This window comes from Ornithodoros turicata, chromosome 6, assembly GCF_037126465.1.
Source record: "Ornithodoros turicata isolate Travis chromosome 6, ASM3712646v1, whole genome shotgun sequence".
Taxonomy (NCBI): Eukaryota; Metazoa; Arthropoda; class Arachnida; order Ixodida; family Argasidae; genus Ornithodoros; species Ornithodoros turicata.
This window is the reverse complement of record NC_088206.1, coordinates 4709353-4726904: the sequence shown is the minus strand read 5'-3', so window position 1 is coordinate 4726904 and position 17552 is coordinate 4709353. Positions and strand designations below refer to the sequence as shown.

The 17552-nt window shown below is 44.3% G+C and overlaps 3 protein-coding genes and 1 long non-coding RNA gene across 6 annotated transcripts; 2 read left to right on the top strand and 2 right to left on the bottom strand.

The window, feature by feature from the left end:
• Positions 1-174: 174 nt before the first annotated feature.
• LOC135398905 (uncharacterized) lies at positions 175-10465 on the bottom strand. The gene is made up of 3 exons (XR_010424146.1): positions 10196-10465; positions 5991-6051; positions 175-516 (listed from the first exon to the last, which is right to left on the bottom strand). It is a non-coding gene; the product is annotated as an uncharacterized LOC135398905 (long non-coding RNA).
• On the top strand, positions 1340-9983 carry LOC135398901 (uncharacterized). Of its 3 annotated transcripts, none has more exons than XM_064630445.1 (19): positions 1340-1668; positions 2269-2321; positions 2550-2627; positions 2706-2800; positions 2886-2969; positions 3462-3558; positions 3620-3687; positions 3748-3823; positions 4049-4154; positions 4248-4350; positions 4409-4553; positions 5532-5594; positions 5704-5886; positions 6005-6070; positions 6129-6194; positions 6907-6981; positions 7076-7138; positions 7271-7459; positions 8139-9983. In XM_064630445.1, the coding sequence occupies exons 1-19, from the start codon at positions 1551-1553 to the stop codon at positions 8253-8255; spliced, it is 1845 nt and encodes a 614-aa protein (XP_064486515.1). In that variant the 5' UTR covers positions 1340-1550; the 3' UTR covers positions 8256-9983. The 3 variants fall into 3 exon arrangements, with proteins under 3 accessions (XP_064486515.1, XP_064486516.1, XP_064486517.1); XM_064630446.1 differs by lacking the exon at positions 1340-1668 and adding an exon at positions 1828-1982; XM_064630447.1 differs by lacking the exon at positions 1340-1668 and adding an exon at positions 2045-2115.
• A 236-nt stretch (positions 10466-10701) lies between the features above and the next one.
• On the top strand, positions 10702-13287 carry LOC135398898 (transmembrane protein 234 homolog). Its single transcript, XM_064630440.1, has 5 exons — positions 10702-10836; positions 10896-11047; positions 11112-11178; positions 12019-12111; positions 13057-13287. Exons 1-5 carry the CDS (start codon positions 10824-10826, stop codon positions 13131-13133), a joined length of 402 nt encoding a protein of 133 aa, XP_064486510.1. The 5' UTR covers positions 10702-10823; the 3' UTR covers positions 13134-13287.
• A 505-nt stretch (positions 13288-13792) lies between these two features.
• On the bottom strand, positions 13793-16174 carry LOC135398897 (WD repeat-containing protein 18-like). Its single transcript, XM_064630438.1, has 3 exons — positions 15817-16174; positions 15358-15762; positions 13793-14654 (listed from the first exon to the last, which is right to left on the bottom strand). Exons 1-3 carry the CDS (start codon positions 16132-16134, stop codon positions 14049-14051), a joined length of 1329 nt encoding a protein of 442 aa, XP_064486508.1. The 5' UTR covers positions 16135-16174; the 3' UTR covers positions 13793-14048.
• Between the last annotated feature and the right edge of the window lie 1378 nt (positions 16175-17552).

The window sequence follows — 17552 nt, the reverse complement described above, 5'->3', positions numbered from 1 at the left end:
ACCAAGCACTGTAGCGCATACTCTGGATTGGAAACGAGGGAATTCCAAATTCGCACAGCATTGTGGTTTCAAATTTGCTTTATTGCTCCAATTCCGTTTACACGTGTTCTGCATCCAACATTTTAGGAAGCTCCGAAACTTACGCTGCAAGAAATCTGCAGTTTTTTTTTCTTTTCCATGTTGAAAGAAAACTTTGCTACACCATGCATGCATGATAAATGTGAAGAGCTTATGAACTGTTAGCCTTTCACACTTCGGTGTTGTATTCTAGTACATGTAGGTAGACCAGTCGGTGAATAGAAACTGGGACTAGGTGATCCTAAATTAGGGAGGCTATGACACTTTAATAGATGTTACACTTGTGCTATACTGCATGCCGGGGTATTCAGCAAAAGATTATTGTTTACCTAAGCGAAAAATTCTTGAACACACTTCCGCTTCGACGTCGGAGCAGGAAGAACCTCCACCATGCCCGTTGCTTCTCATAGGCACACTGCCCCTTCACTGGTAAGCACCCTGTGATGTCACCGCCTGGTAAGTTTCAGCACTTGTGACATCAACTTTGTGTGTGTCTATTACCCCATTTGCTGCAACAACGGAAGTGCAGGTTCGCGTCGATGCAAATAACAGTGTGGTACATTAACCCAGAATAACCTAGGTTAAATGTCGCTACACTACTGAACACCCTAGAGCAAATACTGCATCCGTACCTGCGGTTGCTTCTTTGCTGTTCTCTAGAAAAAAGTAATTGACAAAAATCTGATTTTAAAAAAATGCATGGCATCAGAAAAAAAAAAAGTTTTGTTTGTTGCTATTTGCAATTTTTGCAAGCCATAGTCGAAACAATTTAAAATAGGGAGAAAAAAGAAATGGCCCGCTTTTAAGTTTAAAACAAAATAAAGACTGCGGGGTGTCAAAACTGGAACGTGTGTAAAACTGGCCAGAAGATGTGGGTTCGATCCCTACAGCTGGCTAACCTTTTCAGTGACTTTCATCTTTCATCAACCTTCATCGTTGATTTCTTAGGCAGTTGAGGCTTTGTTTGTATCTGTCCCTTCTATGTTGTTCCAGCCTCAGAACATCAGTTTATCTCTTGCTGGAACATGTTCAACATTTCAGGGTCTCAAGTGACTATCCCTTGCAACGTTGTACTGGATGAGGCAATTACACATTTCCTTGAGTTTGAGGAACACACAAGACGAAGTGGACAACACTTCTTCAACTGCCATCATTCAATTGCCTAATACTGCCTATACCCTCTCGCGTAATGATACTATCCCTAGATTCCCTAGGAAGATCCCTAGTCTCGCCTATCGCGCAGGGGATCGCCTTTTCATAAATAAACCTCTCGAAGGCGTGCTATACGGCCACATGGGACTTATCTTATCGGCTGCCGGCTACAAAATGCTAACAAACCGAAGGCAGAAGTAAAAGCCGTCGAACGCTGGACATTAGTTCGCCGACAGTAGGAGATTTGTGATCTGCATGCGCCCATTGATTACCAGTTTTAGGTTACAGCAAACGTGCAATCCGCAACGACTTGGTCCAAAATGTCCGGCGAGATTCAGCAAACGTCCCGCGCCGGTATGTGGTTCTTCGTGAACATACCCAAAGAAGAATCCCAGGCCGCCAAAGAACGGGAAGAAGCTAAAACGGAGGACTCCGAGGGTAACTAGAGGACTCTTTTTTTCCTTCCTCTTCTTCTTTTTTCCTTTTTGTAACGGTGACTACACGGAATGTTATTGAGCACCCTGGTGTTCGCTTCACCAAGCTCGAGTGCCCCTTTTCGAAAAGGTAACGAGGTGTGTCGGCTAATACTTGCCGAATCACCGAGAGTACAACAAAGATGTGACCTTTGAGTAAGGCGTGGATGGGTGTCCCTAGGAATTCCCTAGGCACGGACCAGGAAACAGAAAAATGGGACGCAACAGAAAGAGCGCTTCTTTCGAATATGATGGTGTACAACGAAACGAAAAATAATGGTCTGTGATGACAGGACGGAGCACTGTTTCCGTTTCTTTTTTTCTTCTTTTTTTTCCTGTCTATTGCAGGGATTTGCACAGGATTTTCATCTCTAGGAGGAGGAGGGGATGGTGATGACCTATTGTGACCTCCGTATATGCCTGTTTTAGGGGCATTTTTTAAAACCTATTTTGGAGTTCCTTCAGCCTTATTGGCAGACATTTTTTTTCTGGGGGGCAAGATCTTTGGGAGGGTGGGTATAGGACGTACTGGGAACATCCCTAACTGTTATCTGTCTGTTTTCAGATGTTGACAAAGAAACATCCACTGGCAGCGAAGGTCACACCTCATTGAAGCAGGTAAACACTGTCGCACAAGGTGCTCTTATACACAGAATAGCCTTAACGAACATAGCCTCTAAAAATGTATGTCCTGCCCAGGCTGCCCTTCGTGCATTTATTTCACAATCTCCTCCCGGGCTCCATCACAATTGGCCCTAAGCCACACACCGGAGGAATTTAGCAGAACTCTTCTTTTCGCTTTGTTTAATAAGAGTATACTAATTGTGCGGTTTCTTCCTCCTTCAGTCGCTGAAGGAGTGCCTGGAGTGCTACAAGATCACCAATGCCGTCTGGTGCACGACCGAAGCGGACAAGTTCTACCAGGTGAGCGTTCTCCACAACCTTCCCGTCCATTTTGCCTTAACACCTTCGGGGTTAGTTCTAACCAAGTCACCTGTGCAGGTATGCTTCCCATGTGAACCTGGAGCGCTCACAGACTCCATCCTCCACGACCTCACGACGAGGGGCATTGGCAGTAAATATGACTCGAGTGTTGGGTACCTCTCTCGTTTTCGTTAATTTTTGTGCAGATTTTTTAAGGTTTCATGCCCCAGCTTTCTAAAAGGACTGTCTTTCCTACAGTGTCATGCCGTGTCCAATATTTTTCAAGCGGATGGAGAATGACGATGCAGAAACGATATCACAGCGCGAGGAGAAAGCTGCAGAGTATGATACTAACGTGTTCTATTAGTATTCCCCTTCCTTGTTTAATTTTTTTTCTTTCATTAAGTCTTCACTTGCATTTTGTATATTTCATACGTTCCTGTATTTTGTATCTATGCTGACATCGCACACTTGTGCTGAACAAGTTATCAACCACCTTTGTGTGGTTTATATACCACCTCCATACCACAACAAGTATATATACCATCTCATACCACACCATCTCCATATACAACGAGTATATCAACGGCGGCTTTCTATCATGCAGCAGCTTCGATGCCGAACTCAATTTTTTTGTCGGTTTGTTGATGTCGATTGACGATGTCTATGTATACCGTACATTTAATTGATGTGTCCGTAGTGATACGGAATACAGAAATTATCGAAAAATAACACGCTGAAAACACTATAATGAAGTGTCGTCTGCCACGAAACGCAAACATCTGCCAAAGGCTGTGTCACAATATGGTCAGCATCTTGTTTTTTTTACACAAGGGACGTAGACAGCAAAGAAGAACAAAAGCACAGTACATTTCGTTCTATGCACAGAAAATTCTTCAAGTCTGTTACAGCACGGCTTACAGTAGCACAGGCAAGTTCGCGTTCATATACCGCAAATACGGTGCTTCACATTATGGTGTGCACCATCGCAGGTTGTCTCTGGAGTGAGAGCTCAGGGAGAAATGACCTTCGACTATGTTGCTTTTGTAATTCTTGCGGGGTAAGTACCTCGAAGCATCCCGCAGGAAAAAGTTGCCAGCCAATTTTTCAAAAATTACAGCATGATTGCTGCACTGGGACTGATGGACAACAATGTCGTTTCCATCATAGCTGCCATGCTGGTTTCTCCACTGATGGTAAGCACAAAGCTTGACCTTCCCGGGTGAAAAATATTTGCAATTACGAGTGGTTTATGAAACAATTTCCACTTTCAAACTGCACTAGCAAACAACTCTATAAGGACATTTTTTTAAAGACGGTTTCATGCAAAAACTGTTCGATAAACCGCTTTTTTTTTTGCAAAATTTTTTCACGTGGGTTTTTATTTTTTTATTTTTTACTGACCCCTATCAATTGCACAGGGCCCCATCATGGCTATCACTTTTGGTATCATCATTCAGGACAAAACCCTGACGAAAGTCGGCCTCAAAACGGAGCTGATTGGCCTGTTTATTTGCCTCCTTTTTGGTAAATATAAGTGGAACTCTGGATTTATAGTAGACAAGTCCGCATAATTTTTGTACCTAATCTAATCTGCAAGACATTGACTCCGATATATAGGTTTCTGTTTTGGCCTCTTAAATGCGTTCTGGGGCGATATTCCACCGTACGAGGGCACCAGTTGGAGTCCGTCCCGTTGGCCGAATTCAGAAATGAGTTCCAGGTATGTCCTTAATTAATAGTCCAGTAACCACATTAAATGCTTCGTTCCCGTTTCAAAGAGGGCACTGGCGCAGTCTTTGGGTCGGAGCCCTTGTGGCTCTGCCTTCGGGGGGAGGTGTTGCCATGGCGATATTAGGAGGGAATTCGGCTTGCTTGGTAGGCGTTGCCATTTCTGCATCTCTCCTGCCACCAATCATTAACACAGTAAGTGCACGCTTCGCTGGTCGTCAGTGTACGTATATGTCAGCAGCAAAGTTTCAGCGTTGCTGTCCCCGAAAAGTAGTCGGGAAAATGCCGCCAAGATTGGCCCTGCAGGCATTGTTGCCAGAGCAATCCATCAATATACTAGGCGTACTCTTGTTTTGTAGTACAAACACACCTGGACTATATACTACATTTATTGCATTCACAATGTAGTGGTTTCCCTTAGTCTAGGGCTGCCACTAATGCATCCAATGCCAGCATATCTTACCTTAAAGGGGCACTAAAAAGCAAAAACAACCTGCTCTCAAATGAAAGTCCATATTTCTATTAGTATAATGCAAGCAAAATTAGCTCAGACAGCGCTACCGTTTAGGAGAAAAATGCAATGAAAACAAAGCCGTCCAATGAGACAGAGGCAAAGATTGGTGGTGTCCAATGAGACAGCAGGAGAAGCGGGTGCATACCTATCGTAGGCGTGTGGATTTCAAAACGGGTCCGATCGTAGTGTTCCGTACATGTGCGGCATGATGCGCATTGCTGCATTTTTCAATACCGATTCACTGAATTGTAGCCCACAACAGTTCTAGGGAATGTTCCACTCACAAGATTTATCTTCACGTCCCTCGGACAGCGACGCCAGTCCACTTCCCAACACGCACTATATTTATCACCGGAACTGCTCCGTGGCGTGGTACGCGTATTCATGCGCAGCATGGACTAAAAACACTGATGCAGGATCTGAAACAACGTTCACGTCTTACCGCTGAAGCGAGAGAGAGCCCGGTATACTTTCGATTGTAGCCCCGTAACGGAATCGAAGTTTTGAATTATGATAACAAGTACGAGATTGCATGTGACATAAGTTGGAGCGAGCTTGTTTTTTGCATTTAGTGCCCCCTTTAATATATTTTTGAACTCTCTTATCTTTGCTAAGCTGTGGAAGCAAACCTTGCCGCAAATAAACGCTCCTCGTTTCAGGGTCTGCTCTGGTCGCTATCCCTCGTCAAGGTGTTCAAGTCCCTGACGCAAGAAAACATTCTGGTAGGGACACGTTCTCAGTGTGTCCAGAGATAGATGTCTACAGACTATGCCTACCTCTATGCTGTACTTCTCCTTCAACTCCACCGTTTAATTACACGCCCTCGTTTAGATAAACGCCACAGGAACGGTGATATCCGTCCCGCAAGCTTTCGTAGCGCCCGCAAACTTCCAACCCTACTACTTCGACCGCTACAGCATGCACAAGGAGTGCGCGATGCTCGGAGCGGTTTCCTTCAGCCTCACTGTGGTCAACATAATTTGCATCATCATTGCTGGAACTGTGGTCCTCAAGGTGAGGGTCGCAGCGACCTGTCCTCCCTTTTTCCACCAGTAGCAGATACTCTTAGAGACACAGTGGAGCGCCCCTTTAAGGTGTCCACAGCACAATTTTCTTACCCGACCTCCTGCAGATAAAAGAAGTGGCCCCGGCTGCAAGTCTCCCGAGCACGCGCAGGTTCTGGAAGCATGACATAAAGGTACATCTTTGAGAAATCCGTGTTCCCACACAAGTACGCCACGTCCATTTTTACGCAGGTGGCCCGAGACTACAATAAGAGCTTGGACGGTATCACAGGAATGAGGCTTCTCGAAGAATGGGCCGTAAGGCATTGCTGCTTCTTCGGTCTTCATTTTGTTTCGGTCATTTTGTCTTCAGCAGCATTAATTCTTTATTTGAAATTTCTGCTAATTCAAAAAAAAATCCCATCCATTATTTATACCCTCGAGGCAAAGCACCACAGAGAAGAGCATTTGTGATAGTAAAATTAAAATTTGCAGCAATAGCACACACCGAGCCGAAACAAAAAAGCCAAGAAAAAAATTAACGCAATGGTTCATAAATTAGAGAATAGTTTCATTATATATGGTTTCTATAATCACACTCAAACTCAAAAAGTTTCATTATATGATATTGTGGTAGATCAATCTTGAGCACATGTCAGATTGAAATAAACTGTTAGTTGGGATTGGGACAACCTGGCAGAAGCAATAAGAACAGGTCTTAACAATGTTAAGGTGCAATACTTGTTGGAATTTTCGTACATAACATACTAACATAAGGCCAGTGAAAGTATGCAACTCATCCAAATTTTGATACTATATATTTGATAGAGCAGTCTCTTTGATGAGAGCGCAATCAGTTTAAAGAAAGAAAAGAACCGACGTTTAACTATAAACGTCGAGTAGCAGTGTTCTTCATTAGACAACCCTCCAGGAAAATTTCCGTCAGTGTCTCCCTCATTTTTCACATTAGGCTTTTCAAAGACACTTTCGTAACACTTATACATAACACATGATAACACTTTCTTTCAAGCAAATGGAGGGGGCAAGTGACGACGACCCTAGCAAAAAGGAAAATCGTCTACAAGACATACAGGACATGATCGAAGTGAGCCTGCTTTCCATGTCTTGTCCGTCTGACATTTGCGACAACAAATACCGTACCAAAAAGTCTACCCAATAACGCCTCGCCTTCTCTGCAGGAAGCGGAAGAAGACGACGTCTACAAGACCGTCAAGCAGTATGTTGCTAATCAGCCACCGGTGGTGAGTACAGTGGCTGCATGTCGGCTGCACAGCTGTCATAAAACAAATATCCTGTTCAAATTTTTGTGACAACGCCAATTAACAGCAGCATATAGGTTTAATAATGGTCCACCAAATTGTGCGTCCATATAGAACTTTGTCAAGCATCTGGCACGCCAGCTATCCGTTCCCGAGGGAAAGGCGAAGTACGCCGGCCGTATGAACGTCTGGGAACTGGAACATCTCCTCGACGAGTCGGCCGCTGTCGATGCAAAGCGAGCCAGACAAGCTAGGGTCAGCTTTAAGTTTGGACGCAGTCTTTCTCAAGAAGCCAGCTATAAGGTAAGCGTCTGTTATGGCTGTGACAACATTTCTTGAAGAGAAGAATAACGTCAGATGGTACTTTTGTCAAGTAAACTTATTTAATTGAGGACTGAGATTATCTGCAGGAACCAGGATTTAAAAAAAAAATTTTGGCACGATACTGTAATTTGTATGGCATTTAAATGTATTGTAATGTGATTTACATAATTTGTAATGGTAAATTCCACTGGTCCACATGGGACAAGTGCTCAAATCTGCTGCGGAGCAGCAAGATCCAGCATGGAGGGAATTAATCCACCAGCAAAATATAACTGCGCTCCAGCCCAAGGGTCTGGTGGCAGCTCCAGCGGAGGTTGTGCATCGGAGGGAGTGTCTTCCGCGGTTGTGTGGCAAAGTATAGGGGAAACCGCAGTGCTGAAAATGCTCAAGGCAGACAAGTTTGACGACTCATCCCCGCGAGATGCGAAATAGACACCAGTGCTTCTAAGTTTCAGGTGAATCGGAGCGTTCTCGACTGAACAAGGAGGATTGTTCTACTGTAAGAAAGAGAGAGTTGATTCAAAAGAACCAGCAAAACCAGAACAGTAAAGACATTCCCTGCCGCATTGAAAAAAAAAGGCACGCCCAAAATCGACCAGTAGAATTAGCCATTTATCCAAGATTTCTGAACTGAAAGATTGCCATGTACACTCTTCAGGAAATGGATGACCCAGGAAGCCCAGACTCTGAGAAGAAAGAGCACAGCAGACCACGAAGATTCTTCAGGCTTCGGCCGTCGTCACGTTTCCAAGTGACAAAAGTGAGGGACTCATGAGGCTGAGTCACTCCCGCAGCGGATGCATCGCTGGTATCGAAGCAGTCCATCAACGTCATCCTGAGAACCCACAAAATTTAAACAAGCCCAGGCTATATGGAATTAAGCACTCTTAAGCACCTAAAAGTTGCTTAAAAGTCCCCAAATTTCCCTCAACTGGGCGTGACATCGCTAGATATTCCTCCAGAAGGAACTTCCCAGTCCCTAGTCTTTCAAACAGGGGTTCCCCGATGTGCAGTGACGTGTATTTCAAGGTCAACGAGTAGTCTAGGTCTTCTGTTTGTCCCTAGATGGAGCTTGCCTCGGCTTATTTGCCCGTATTTCAAGTTCACAGTGTTTCACACAGTACCCCGAGTAATCTTTCGCAGGCCTCTGTCTCTTATAGCTGAGGTGATAGCTAGCACCAAGAAGGAAATGGAAAAAGAAACACTGCTTCCAAGACTGCAGGACCCACTCGCCTCAATAGCAGAGAGGGTCATTGACAATGCAGATGGACAGCCAAACGTGCCTATATGTAAGACGGTCAATATTTTGAAGTGCCTGCATCATGTGTGGACACCTCGTGTCTGGATGGATGGATGGTTTGGCACCCCTGGTGGGCCTCTTTGAAACGAGGGTCCAGCAAAAAACAGCGAACTGTGCGGACATGCTAAAAAATTTCTTCGCCAGGCTTTGTTCCAGTTTAAAATTATTCCTCTTTACCGACAGGGTGTGCGGTATGCCCCGATTTTCCTTTTGAGCTGAATTTGAAGGTGCTGCCTTTTCCACAGATTACTTACTTACTACTTATTAGACTTACAGCTGTATAGTCAATGTTGCCAACTATTTTGCCACTTGCTTGACAGTGGCTGTGACAACTGCTGGAGGAACTACTTTACATCACACATGATTATGTAGTGTGTGTGTGTAATTTTGTTTGTTTGTAGGTTGCTCTTCTGGCAGCAATGTTGTGTTCCTGTTTTGAAACTGTAGGGTTCAGATAATGGCCATACTGGAACATCATCTCAGCTATACAAGGAGTAGAAGGAATACGGGTGTATGCCTCTTTCAACAGTGAATATGCATGTGTTGTTCTAATACAGTACTGCACCTGGCAAATAACAGCAACATCTAGTTAGTTTATATGTGCGGTACTCCTTTACGATAGTGTTAGGATAGAAAGTGCATTTTCAGACCATGACCCAAAACATGAAGCAACATGGCACGAGGCTAAGAACTTCCAAGCAAGTGCAGGTGACTGGAAGAAAGCATGTGTTGCAGAATCATTCTTTCCATCCGTGCAGGACATTAATGAGAATGCTTTGTAGGATGTGTGTATTTTCAAAGTGGCAGTTGGCACCAACACTGTTCTGGATTGTACCTAAACTTTGCCATTCAACAAGTCAAACTTTAATGGAATCATTATTGTGCAATCAATGCAATTGTTGATTTGTTTTGTCGGTTGTTACATGTTCACTAGAGAGGTAGCTGTAATTTTTGACTGCATGTGACTCAATGTGGCACATTTGTGTCCATGTGACTCTCCTCCGTCCAACTACTGGGCTATCGGGCTATTTTGGTGATCGCATTTTTTTTCTTTTTGTTAATTTACTCATCGAGTCAACGAAATTACTGTGATAAGTATCCTGGCTTGTTTCGTTTGTTGAACTTGTTGACGAAGTTGACATTCGTTTTGCTGCCTTGTGTACTATACGAAATACCTAAATAAAACTTGTTTCTGCACCCACCCTCCATCGTCATAAACCACCTAACGCTTCACTCGATGATTTTTAAATTACGGGTAAATGATTTATCTTCTCAAAAGAAGAGTCGTTTGCAATCAAGAAAGCACATGTCTGAGACGCGGCATGGCAAGGTATGCTTCCGTCGGCATCACATGACACTGGCACGGTTGTTTCCCTGAAGCAAGCGTTTGAAAACTCGCTGAATGATAATCTCACCTTAGAATTGACACTTGAAATTAATCCCTCCGAACATCGGGGAAGGTCAAGGACCCGGTTCAATTGTCACAACTCACAATGGAAGGCGGAGAGAGATGCTACTTCGCGATTGGCCGATTGGCCGCAGACGCCGCGCGCGAGAATCGTTTTTCTTGTGCTCGTGTCCACTAGACATTTTTTGTTGTTTCCAATCTGACAAGCAAATGATGCGCGTGGCTGAGCACTGCTCTTCCAAAGAAGTACACCAAAGGAAAGCCCTGACTTTCAATGGTGCCTTCGTGTCTTCGCGCGTGCCAGTTTAGTTTCGGTTTCAGGCTCACCTTGATGCATTTACTTTCGTATTTACATACTGGCTCTTTCAACAACATCGACTGCACAACAAAACTGAAACTATAATAATGCTTTAGATAAATTATGCGAAATTTACAATTATACCTTTTAGGATGTTCTAGTATCTAGTTTAAGAACGATACGAAATTACCGCATATATACCTTGTAAACAAAACATATCGCAAGCACGAGTTCATTCATAACATTCAGAGCACATTTTCTCCCGGATATATGCAAATTACAGGATGAGCTGAGTGTATTTTAAAGCTATGGGCGGCCCCTCCCTCAACTGTTGAAAATGCTCGATCCAAGTATGTGTTGCCGAGCCATGTTCGTCTGCGTGTGTGTTCGATTGATTTCTTCTCCGCAGTCGCAGTCCTATGGCTTGTAGCAGTTGCAGCACTATGGGGATTTTCGATACCTCTCATACGCAGAGGAAGCAAAGGAGTCGAAAATATAAAACGCCCCAACGCCATCGAACAGTGGCTTGCGGAAGTCAAGTTCCTAGCTGCAAAACCTAAAGTATGCCCCATTTGTCATTGCTATATATGATAACACTGAAACGATTGCAACTTTTCTTTCCAAGTACGTTCTGCCGTTCCTCATAAATCAGAGCGGATCGGCAATATATGCCTTGGCCTTGGGCTCGACAGGTAAGACAAAGTATGGGGATAGAACTTGTGACGAGCGTCCATACTTCACCCCCCGCCAAGGCTGAGGAACACAGCCCTTGGTCCTAAAAGTGATATACCATAATTCCACGCGTATAAGCCGCACCGCAGGACCCGTTTCTAGGAAAGTTTTGAAAATTTTCTGGCAGATAAGCCGCGGGCAATACGAGGAGACTGATTTGGGCAACCAAAGAGATCATAGAGAAGGCCATAAACCTTGTGGTCCACACTCGGGGGTCGGCATGATGTGCAACAGAGGTGGTCAGTTCTACAGGTTTTCCCGCCAATTTTAATCCATGTGCCATGCAAACTTTATGGGGCATGGATTAATTTAGCTGGCACTTGGATTAAAATCGCCGGGAAAACCTGTAGTGTTCTACCAAGATCGGATTGTGCCCTTGTAGCGTGTTTTTCATGGATCGACGGGTCAGTGGCCTTCAAGAAGACATGAATCACTGTCACCACTTACATTAAAGCTGCTTGGGGGAAGGCACCAGGAAGATCAATCTACGTACTCAAATGTGGACGGGCCCCTGTTACGCACTGTTCGTACATTGACAGGGGGCTCCTGTTCCAGAGACACTGTCGGCACTTTCGTTAAAACCGGTGTATGGAGAAAGTACCAGGGAAAAATACTCATGAGATAAGCAGCACAGGTGGATTAGCCGCAGAGCGCCAGTGAGAAAAAAAAAATCGCGCATAAGCCGCGGCTGGTACGCGCGAAATTGCGGTGCTTTGTGCTTTTATACTGCCAAGTGTGCTAAACATGATTTTCATGCGTGTATTAGTTAGTACAAGATAAATATTGCTAATCATTTTCAGACCTGTCGTTAGCTGTGCCTCTGACCAACTCGCTGACATTTGTGTTTGTCACCCTGGCGGGACGTCTGCTTGGAGAGTCTGTTGGCAACACTTGTGAGTATTGTACTGTCCGCAGAACGTCTTCTACAGTAAAGATGACACGTTCAATGCCTCCTGCTCTGATTTTATATCTTAGATACATAGGGCAAGTTTCCTTAACCGGAGCAACTCAGAGTTACCCTTGATTCACTTTAAACGTGGAAGAATTCCAAAGCAGCGAAAATGAGGTCACACGTCATTACCCGAATCACTGGGTTACTTGTGTGTGTTGTCCGTCTTTGCGTTGTGTGCTCGTTTTCAACATGGAGTGGACCCTGCCCAATTTTCTGCAATTACTACTTGGTTGAAAAAGAAACACAGCACAGAGTCACAGCATAGTTAGGGCCTGACTTTTTAGGGTTAAACCCGTATCCGCCCGATATTTACCCCCCGAACGAAATCTGTAAAATTCGGGTTTAACCCGAATCTACCCGAAAACATCAGGGTCGCCTGGCACACTCGTAAGCGTGCATTAAAATAAAGTTTGATAACATTGCTAAACATTAGTTCCATGTTAAGACAAATTTTTATTAAACAAAAAAAAAATCACCCGAATTCCTGACGACAGAATATGCCGTAACGGGATTTAACCCGAATACACCCGAATTTTCGAATGAAAAATATCACCCGATATTTACCCCCCGAATTTGGCCCAAAATAAAACCCGAAAAAGTCAGGCCCTAAGCATAGTCTGCTTTAGCCAGTAGACGATTTCAGAAAATCCCAGTGCTCCTTGCGCACGCGTTGCATCCTGGGAGATAACTGGAATGAGGAAGGGAGAACTGTCCTTTGCATTAGTAGAGTGACTCCTGAGAGAAGGTTGTCTATACTGCAAAAGTATTTAAAAAACACTCGAAGTTTGATGCTAAAGCTTCAAACGTGTCTGCTTGCTGTAGTAACGTAAACATTTTCAAAAAGTCTTTCAAAGGTTATTGGACCAATGTCTTCTTTTTGTTACAGATACATACATGGGGATGTCCCTTGTTGCGACTGGTGTCACTCTCTGCGTTGCAGACAGGGCATGGAATGCCACTTGAAGATCTCCAGTTACAGCAGGCATTCACAGTTTTTGTATAGTGTGCAAGTTTTGAAGTAAACGCATAAATTATTGATGCCCATCCTATCTCGCCAAAGCACGAAATTAAATGTAAAGCAAGAGTATTATGGCACCAATAAATGCGTACTATATGATTTTGCGCACGAGACACGATTATTTGACAAGATTCCTCCTGCGCTGTTTTACGTAGAAAAAGTTTGCAGTGACATAAAATTAAATGTACGTGGAAAATACTGGTACAATCCTGAATGTAAAATGGCTTACACATACAGGGTGCGTCGCGTACTGACCAGAATTTTTTTATAAAATAGTACGAGAGCAGCACAGATGTTGTTTTTGCAGTTGTGTTCCACGGACAGGCGGACATCCTCTTGAAGAGAGTATGTAACTACCAGACGACTAATTACCTGAAATTCATTAATTACATTTTTAAATAGGGAATTTCGGGCAAAAGCGAGATAGCAGATTGAGAGACTATAAAGGTAATTAATTAATTTTAGGTAATTGGTCATCTTGTAGTTGCACATTTTCTTCGGGAGGATGTCCGCCTGGCCGTAGAACTCAACTGCAGAAACATCATCAATGCTACTCTCTAGCTTTTTTATGAACTTTTTGGTCAGTTTTTGGTCAGTCAGTCAGTTGGTGATGCACCCTGTATAAGTTCACTTGACTCGATTAAAATTGTTTCAGAATGTGCTCGGTATAATATTATCCTCAGCTTCTTTATATTCAACTTTCAGACCAAACTATGTGTTGACATCAGCACGCTGACTGCGATCTCGAGAGAACCTAAAGTGAAGTTACGTTTCACATTGAAATGTACAATTCCTCAAATAAGGTTAAGCGGTTAAAGAAACACCAATGGAACTCCAACCAATATGGTTCATTAATCGTTTCACTGTTGCATACCGTCTACGCTCCCATCCTGCCGACAGCTGATCACGCGGTTCGCCGCAAAGTCGTACAACTGTTGATTGACCTGCTTCAACCTTGCCACTTCTTTCCTCAAGTCCTCCACGGATAACATCTCTGCACCTCCATCATCATCTTCCTCCTCATCCCCCATGTCTTCATCACCGTCTGCCGCCGTCGTCAACATCCTCTCGTACAGCTTGTGGTTGGCGCCGTCTTCCTCGTTGATACGAACTGCCGCCTTCTTCTTCACTACCGTTGCCAAGTTGACACGGACGGCACCTCCTTTCCCTTCCGCATCGACGCTGCTTTTGAACTTGGCGAGCGGAAGAAGCGGCTTGCAGGACTCTTTGAGCGTTTGCAGCTGGATGGGCGTTGGGGCGATGAAGGCATTTGTAACGTGTCCCTTGTGTTGCAACACCTGGATGCACTGTCTGCTGGGTATGTCCCAGACGCGGGCAGTCCTGTCTTCCGAGCCAGAGACGAGGAGTTGTCCGTCGATGGAGACGGACAAGCAGGTGACGCGGGCACCATGGCCCGTGAAGGCGGATCCATGTTGGCTGAGCGGGTCGGCGGAGTACAGAGCCACCTGGGCGAAGAGTGTGGCGACAACACAAGGCGATGAAAGACGAAAGTTATTTTGATGCAAAATGTTCTGCGGAATGACATCAAAATTGTGGAGAAACATGTTAAAACGATAGGTCTATTCTTTTCGCCTGCCCTGCCTGCTCCTCCTGAACTAGTTCAAGGAGTGCAACCCTCTTTCATTCTTTTCGCCATAAACCTTGCATATATTTAAGTACTTTTCTTTTGAAAAGAATCAACCTAATGTCTCCCCTTTTGTGTGTGTGTCTAAATTACGAGTAGAACGTTCTAATGATAACGTGGAAATTGGAAACAACATTGGAAATGTCCAAGCGTCTGCTAAATTCACACTTGAGCAGTTCCCCAATAGACGAGTTCAGAAAATCCCAGAGTGCTTAGCATCACTTTGAACTGTGGGAGTTTACTAATCCGAAAGAAATGGGTGGCCTCCAAACTGTTTGGATTTCTCCCCTACCGGTCCATTGTCCACGACGTGTCAAGGTCAGCGAAAGCGAAATGTGAAGGATTATTCTTCGTTCCCCCACTCAGTAAGCTCCCAGGATGCAATGCGTGCGCAAAGAGCACTGGGATTTTCTGAACTCGTCTATTAATCGAGCATATGACACATTTGGGCCGACACCTACCCTCCCTGCTTCCTGCACTTATCTTATCGAATTAACAGCATACAGACAGTACAGTTTACGAACCTGATAGATGGCTCCGGTCAGACTACCAGCGAAGACGTTACTTTCTGCCGCGTCCGCGACAACTGCTGTGAGCGCAGAATCGAGCACGGCTTCGAAGAGTTGCTCTCCCGAGTGGAGTTCGTACACCCGACACGTTTGGTCCAGCGAGCAGGAGATCACCCGAGCATTTGTCCCACCGAGTCCGAAATATAAGTCCGTAACATCGTTGCTGTGATGAGACCACACGTGCAGGGGATCTGGCGTTCCACCGGTCAACCGCGGTGTGACGGCAGCGTTAAGGTCCCACGCTATCACTTGACCATCACGAGACGCAGAGGCGAAGTGGCAGCCATCGTCAGAGAAGCGGAGGCAGGTAATGGATTGGAAGTGTAACGAGAGGATGGCAAGAAGGTCTCCGGTGCATATCTGCGGTGTCAAGTCATGAGTTTTATAATGTCAGCAAGTGTTCCACTGTCTTACCTGCCAAATAAATATCTTCTCTTGTATGCCAGCTATGCAGTGTGCACCGTCAGGACTCACTGCCAATGCTGAAACTTTGCCCGGACAGATATGCTTCGTCTGAAGCTGCTCACTGCGTTCAAGCGACCAAGTTTGCAGAACGGGTTTGTTTGGATTCGCGCTGATTAGGTAATCGGAACCTATAATACACAATGTTCGTGGAGCGCTGCTTTCACCCTTGTAAATTTTCAGTACTGAACCAGTTACAATGTCCCAAGCGCATATATTCCATAACTTTTCGTCAGAATCACTCGTGAAAATGCATTCAAAAGACGCCATTTTCAAACATGTGCACGCCGACCGCAAAAACGACCGTGGCGCCGGCTTTTAAGCGACCAGGAAATCTGGTACCTTTATTCGAATTCTCTATGAATCAATGAAATGTATATAGCGTACGATTAATAGAACTTAGTTATAACTGATAGCTATAGTCAGTTATAGTTTTCTTGGCAATGACATAATGACGTGGATGTGGCAGGTTGAGTTGATTGTAGCAGACGACAAATGTTTCAGTTCGTGCTGTCGATTAAACTCTTGGCAAGAAGCACAACTATCGTGACATGCAGCGCAGCACTACTCACGAATAGTTAACCCGCACTAGTCCACGCATGTTTCCGAAAATATAAAAGTGAAATAATAGTTTGTTCGCTTCTTGAATATAAGAAATAAGCTGCGAAGACCGCATGGAATCGGGAGAAGCAACGAAATTAAAGCAAATTGTTTGACGGAAAGCCTAGTGCAGCTCAGCAGCTGCGCGTCTCAATGTCCCCGTTTTCGCGTATTTTGTGGCGAATTTTGGTAAATTCGCAATGTACATTTTGATTCTGGCAAGGAAATATTACTTTAATGTTTCAAATAAAGTTTTTATCCCTTTCTTGTTCCTTCATAAAATCCTCGAAGTACGTTTGAAAAGTTGGCTGAAGGATAAGTACCGTTGACCTAATACGCTTTAGAGTTGAGTTAGAGTTTACACTACCGTCGCTTTTGGAATGTCATGTCATCGCGCTGTGGATAGCGCATTAACGTGCCACTGCAGCGTTCAAGTGTGTGACCCTCTTTGAAGGGACAAACCACTGAGGATCCCTCCAGGAGGATCACTATAATTCCTCCTAAGAAATGCCCACTTTATAGCAGTATAGATGTATAATACTGCGATGTTTCATATTTCGTGGACTTAATAATTTATTTCCCATTATCGTATTTCCTTTTTTTCCCCGAGAGGTAACAACAAATCTAGAGAGAACGTGATCGTCGAACTGCTTGCGAAAAACGAGAATGCAGAAGGTTTTGTTTCCGATGGAAATATGTTCAACTTTAAAATTGCGAGAGACAAAACTATCGATAGTTTGCATGAGCGAAACGCAAATTCAGACGGTTTCGTTTTTAAAAGAAACTTGGGAAAATTGTTCAATTCGTAGTGAACAAACCATTGAGAGTTTGCAGGAGCAAAACGCGAATTCAGAAAGTTTTGTTTTCGAACTGTTGATAGTTCGCGGGAGAGCAGGAGCAGAACTCAAATTTAATTTCGGATTGAGCAAACTATAGTGGTAGTTTGCAGGAGCGAAACGCAAATTCAGAAGGTGCGCTGGATCGGCTTGGCACAAACGACGTAAAGCTCGGTGAAGTGCACCACTTATGTGCCACGATATCCGAAAAAACTATCACAATACTATCGAAATTCCGTTCACGTCATAGTT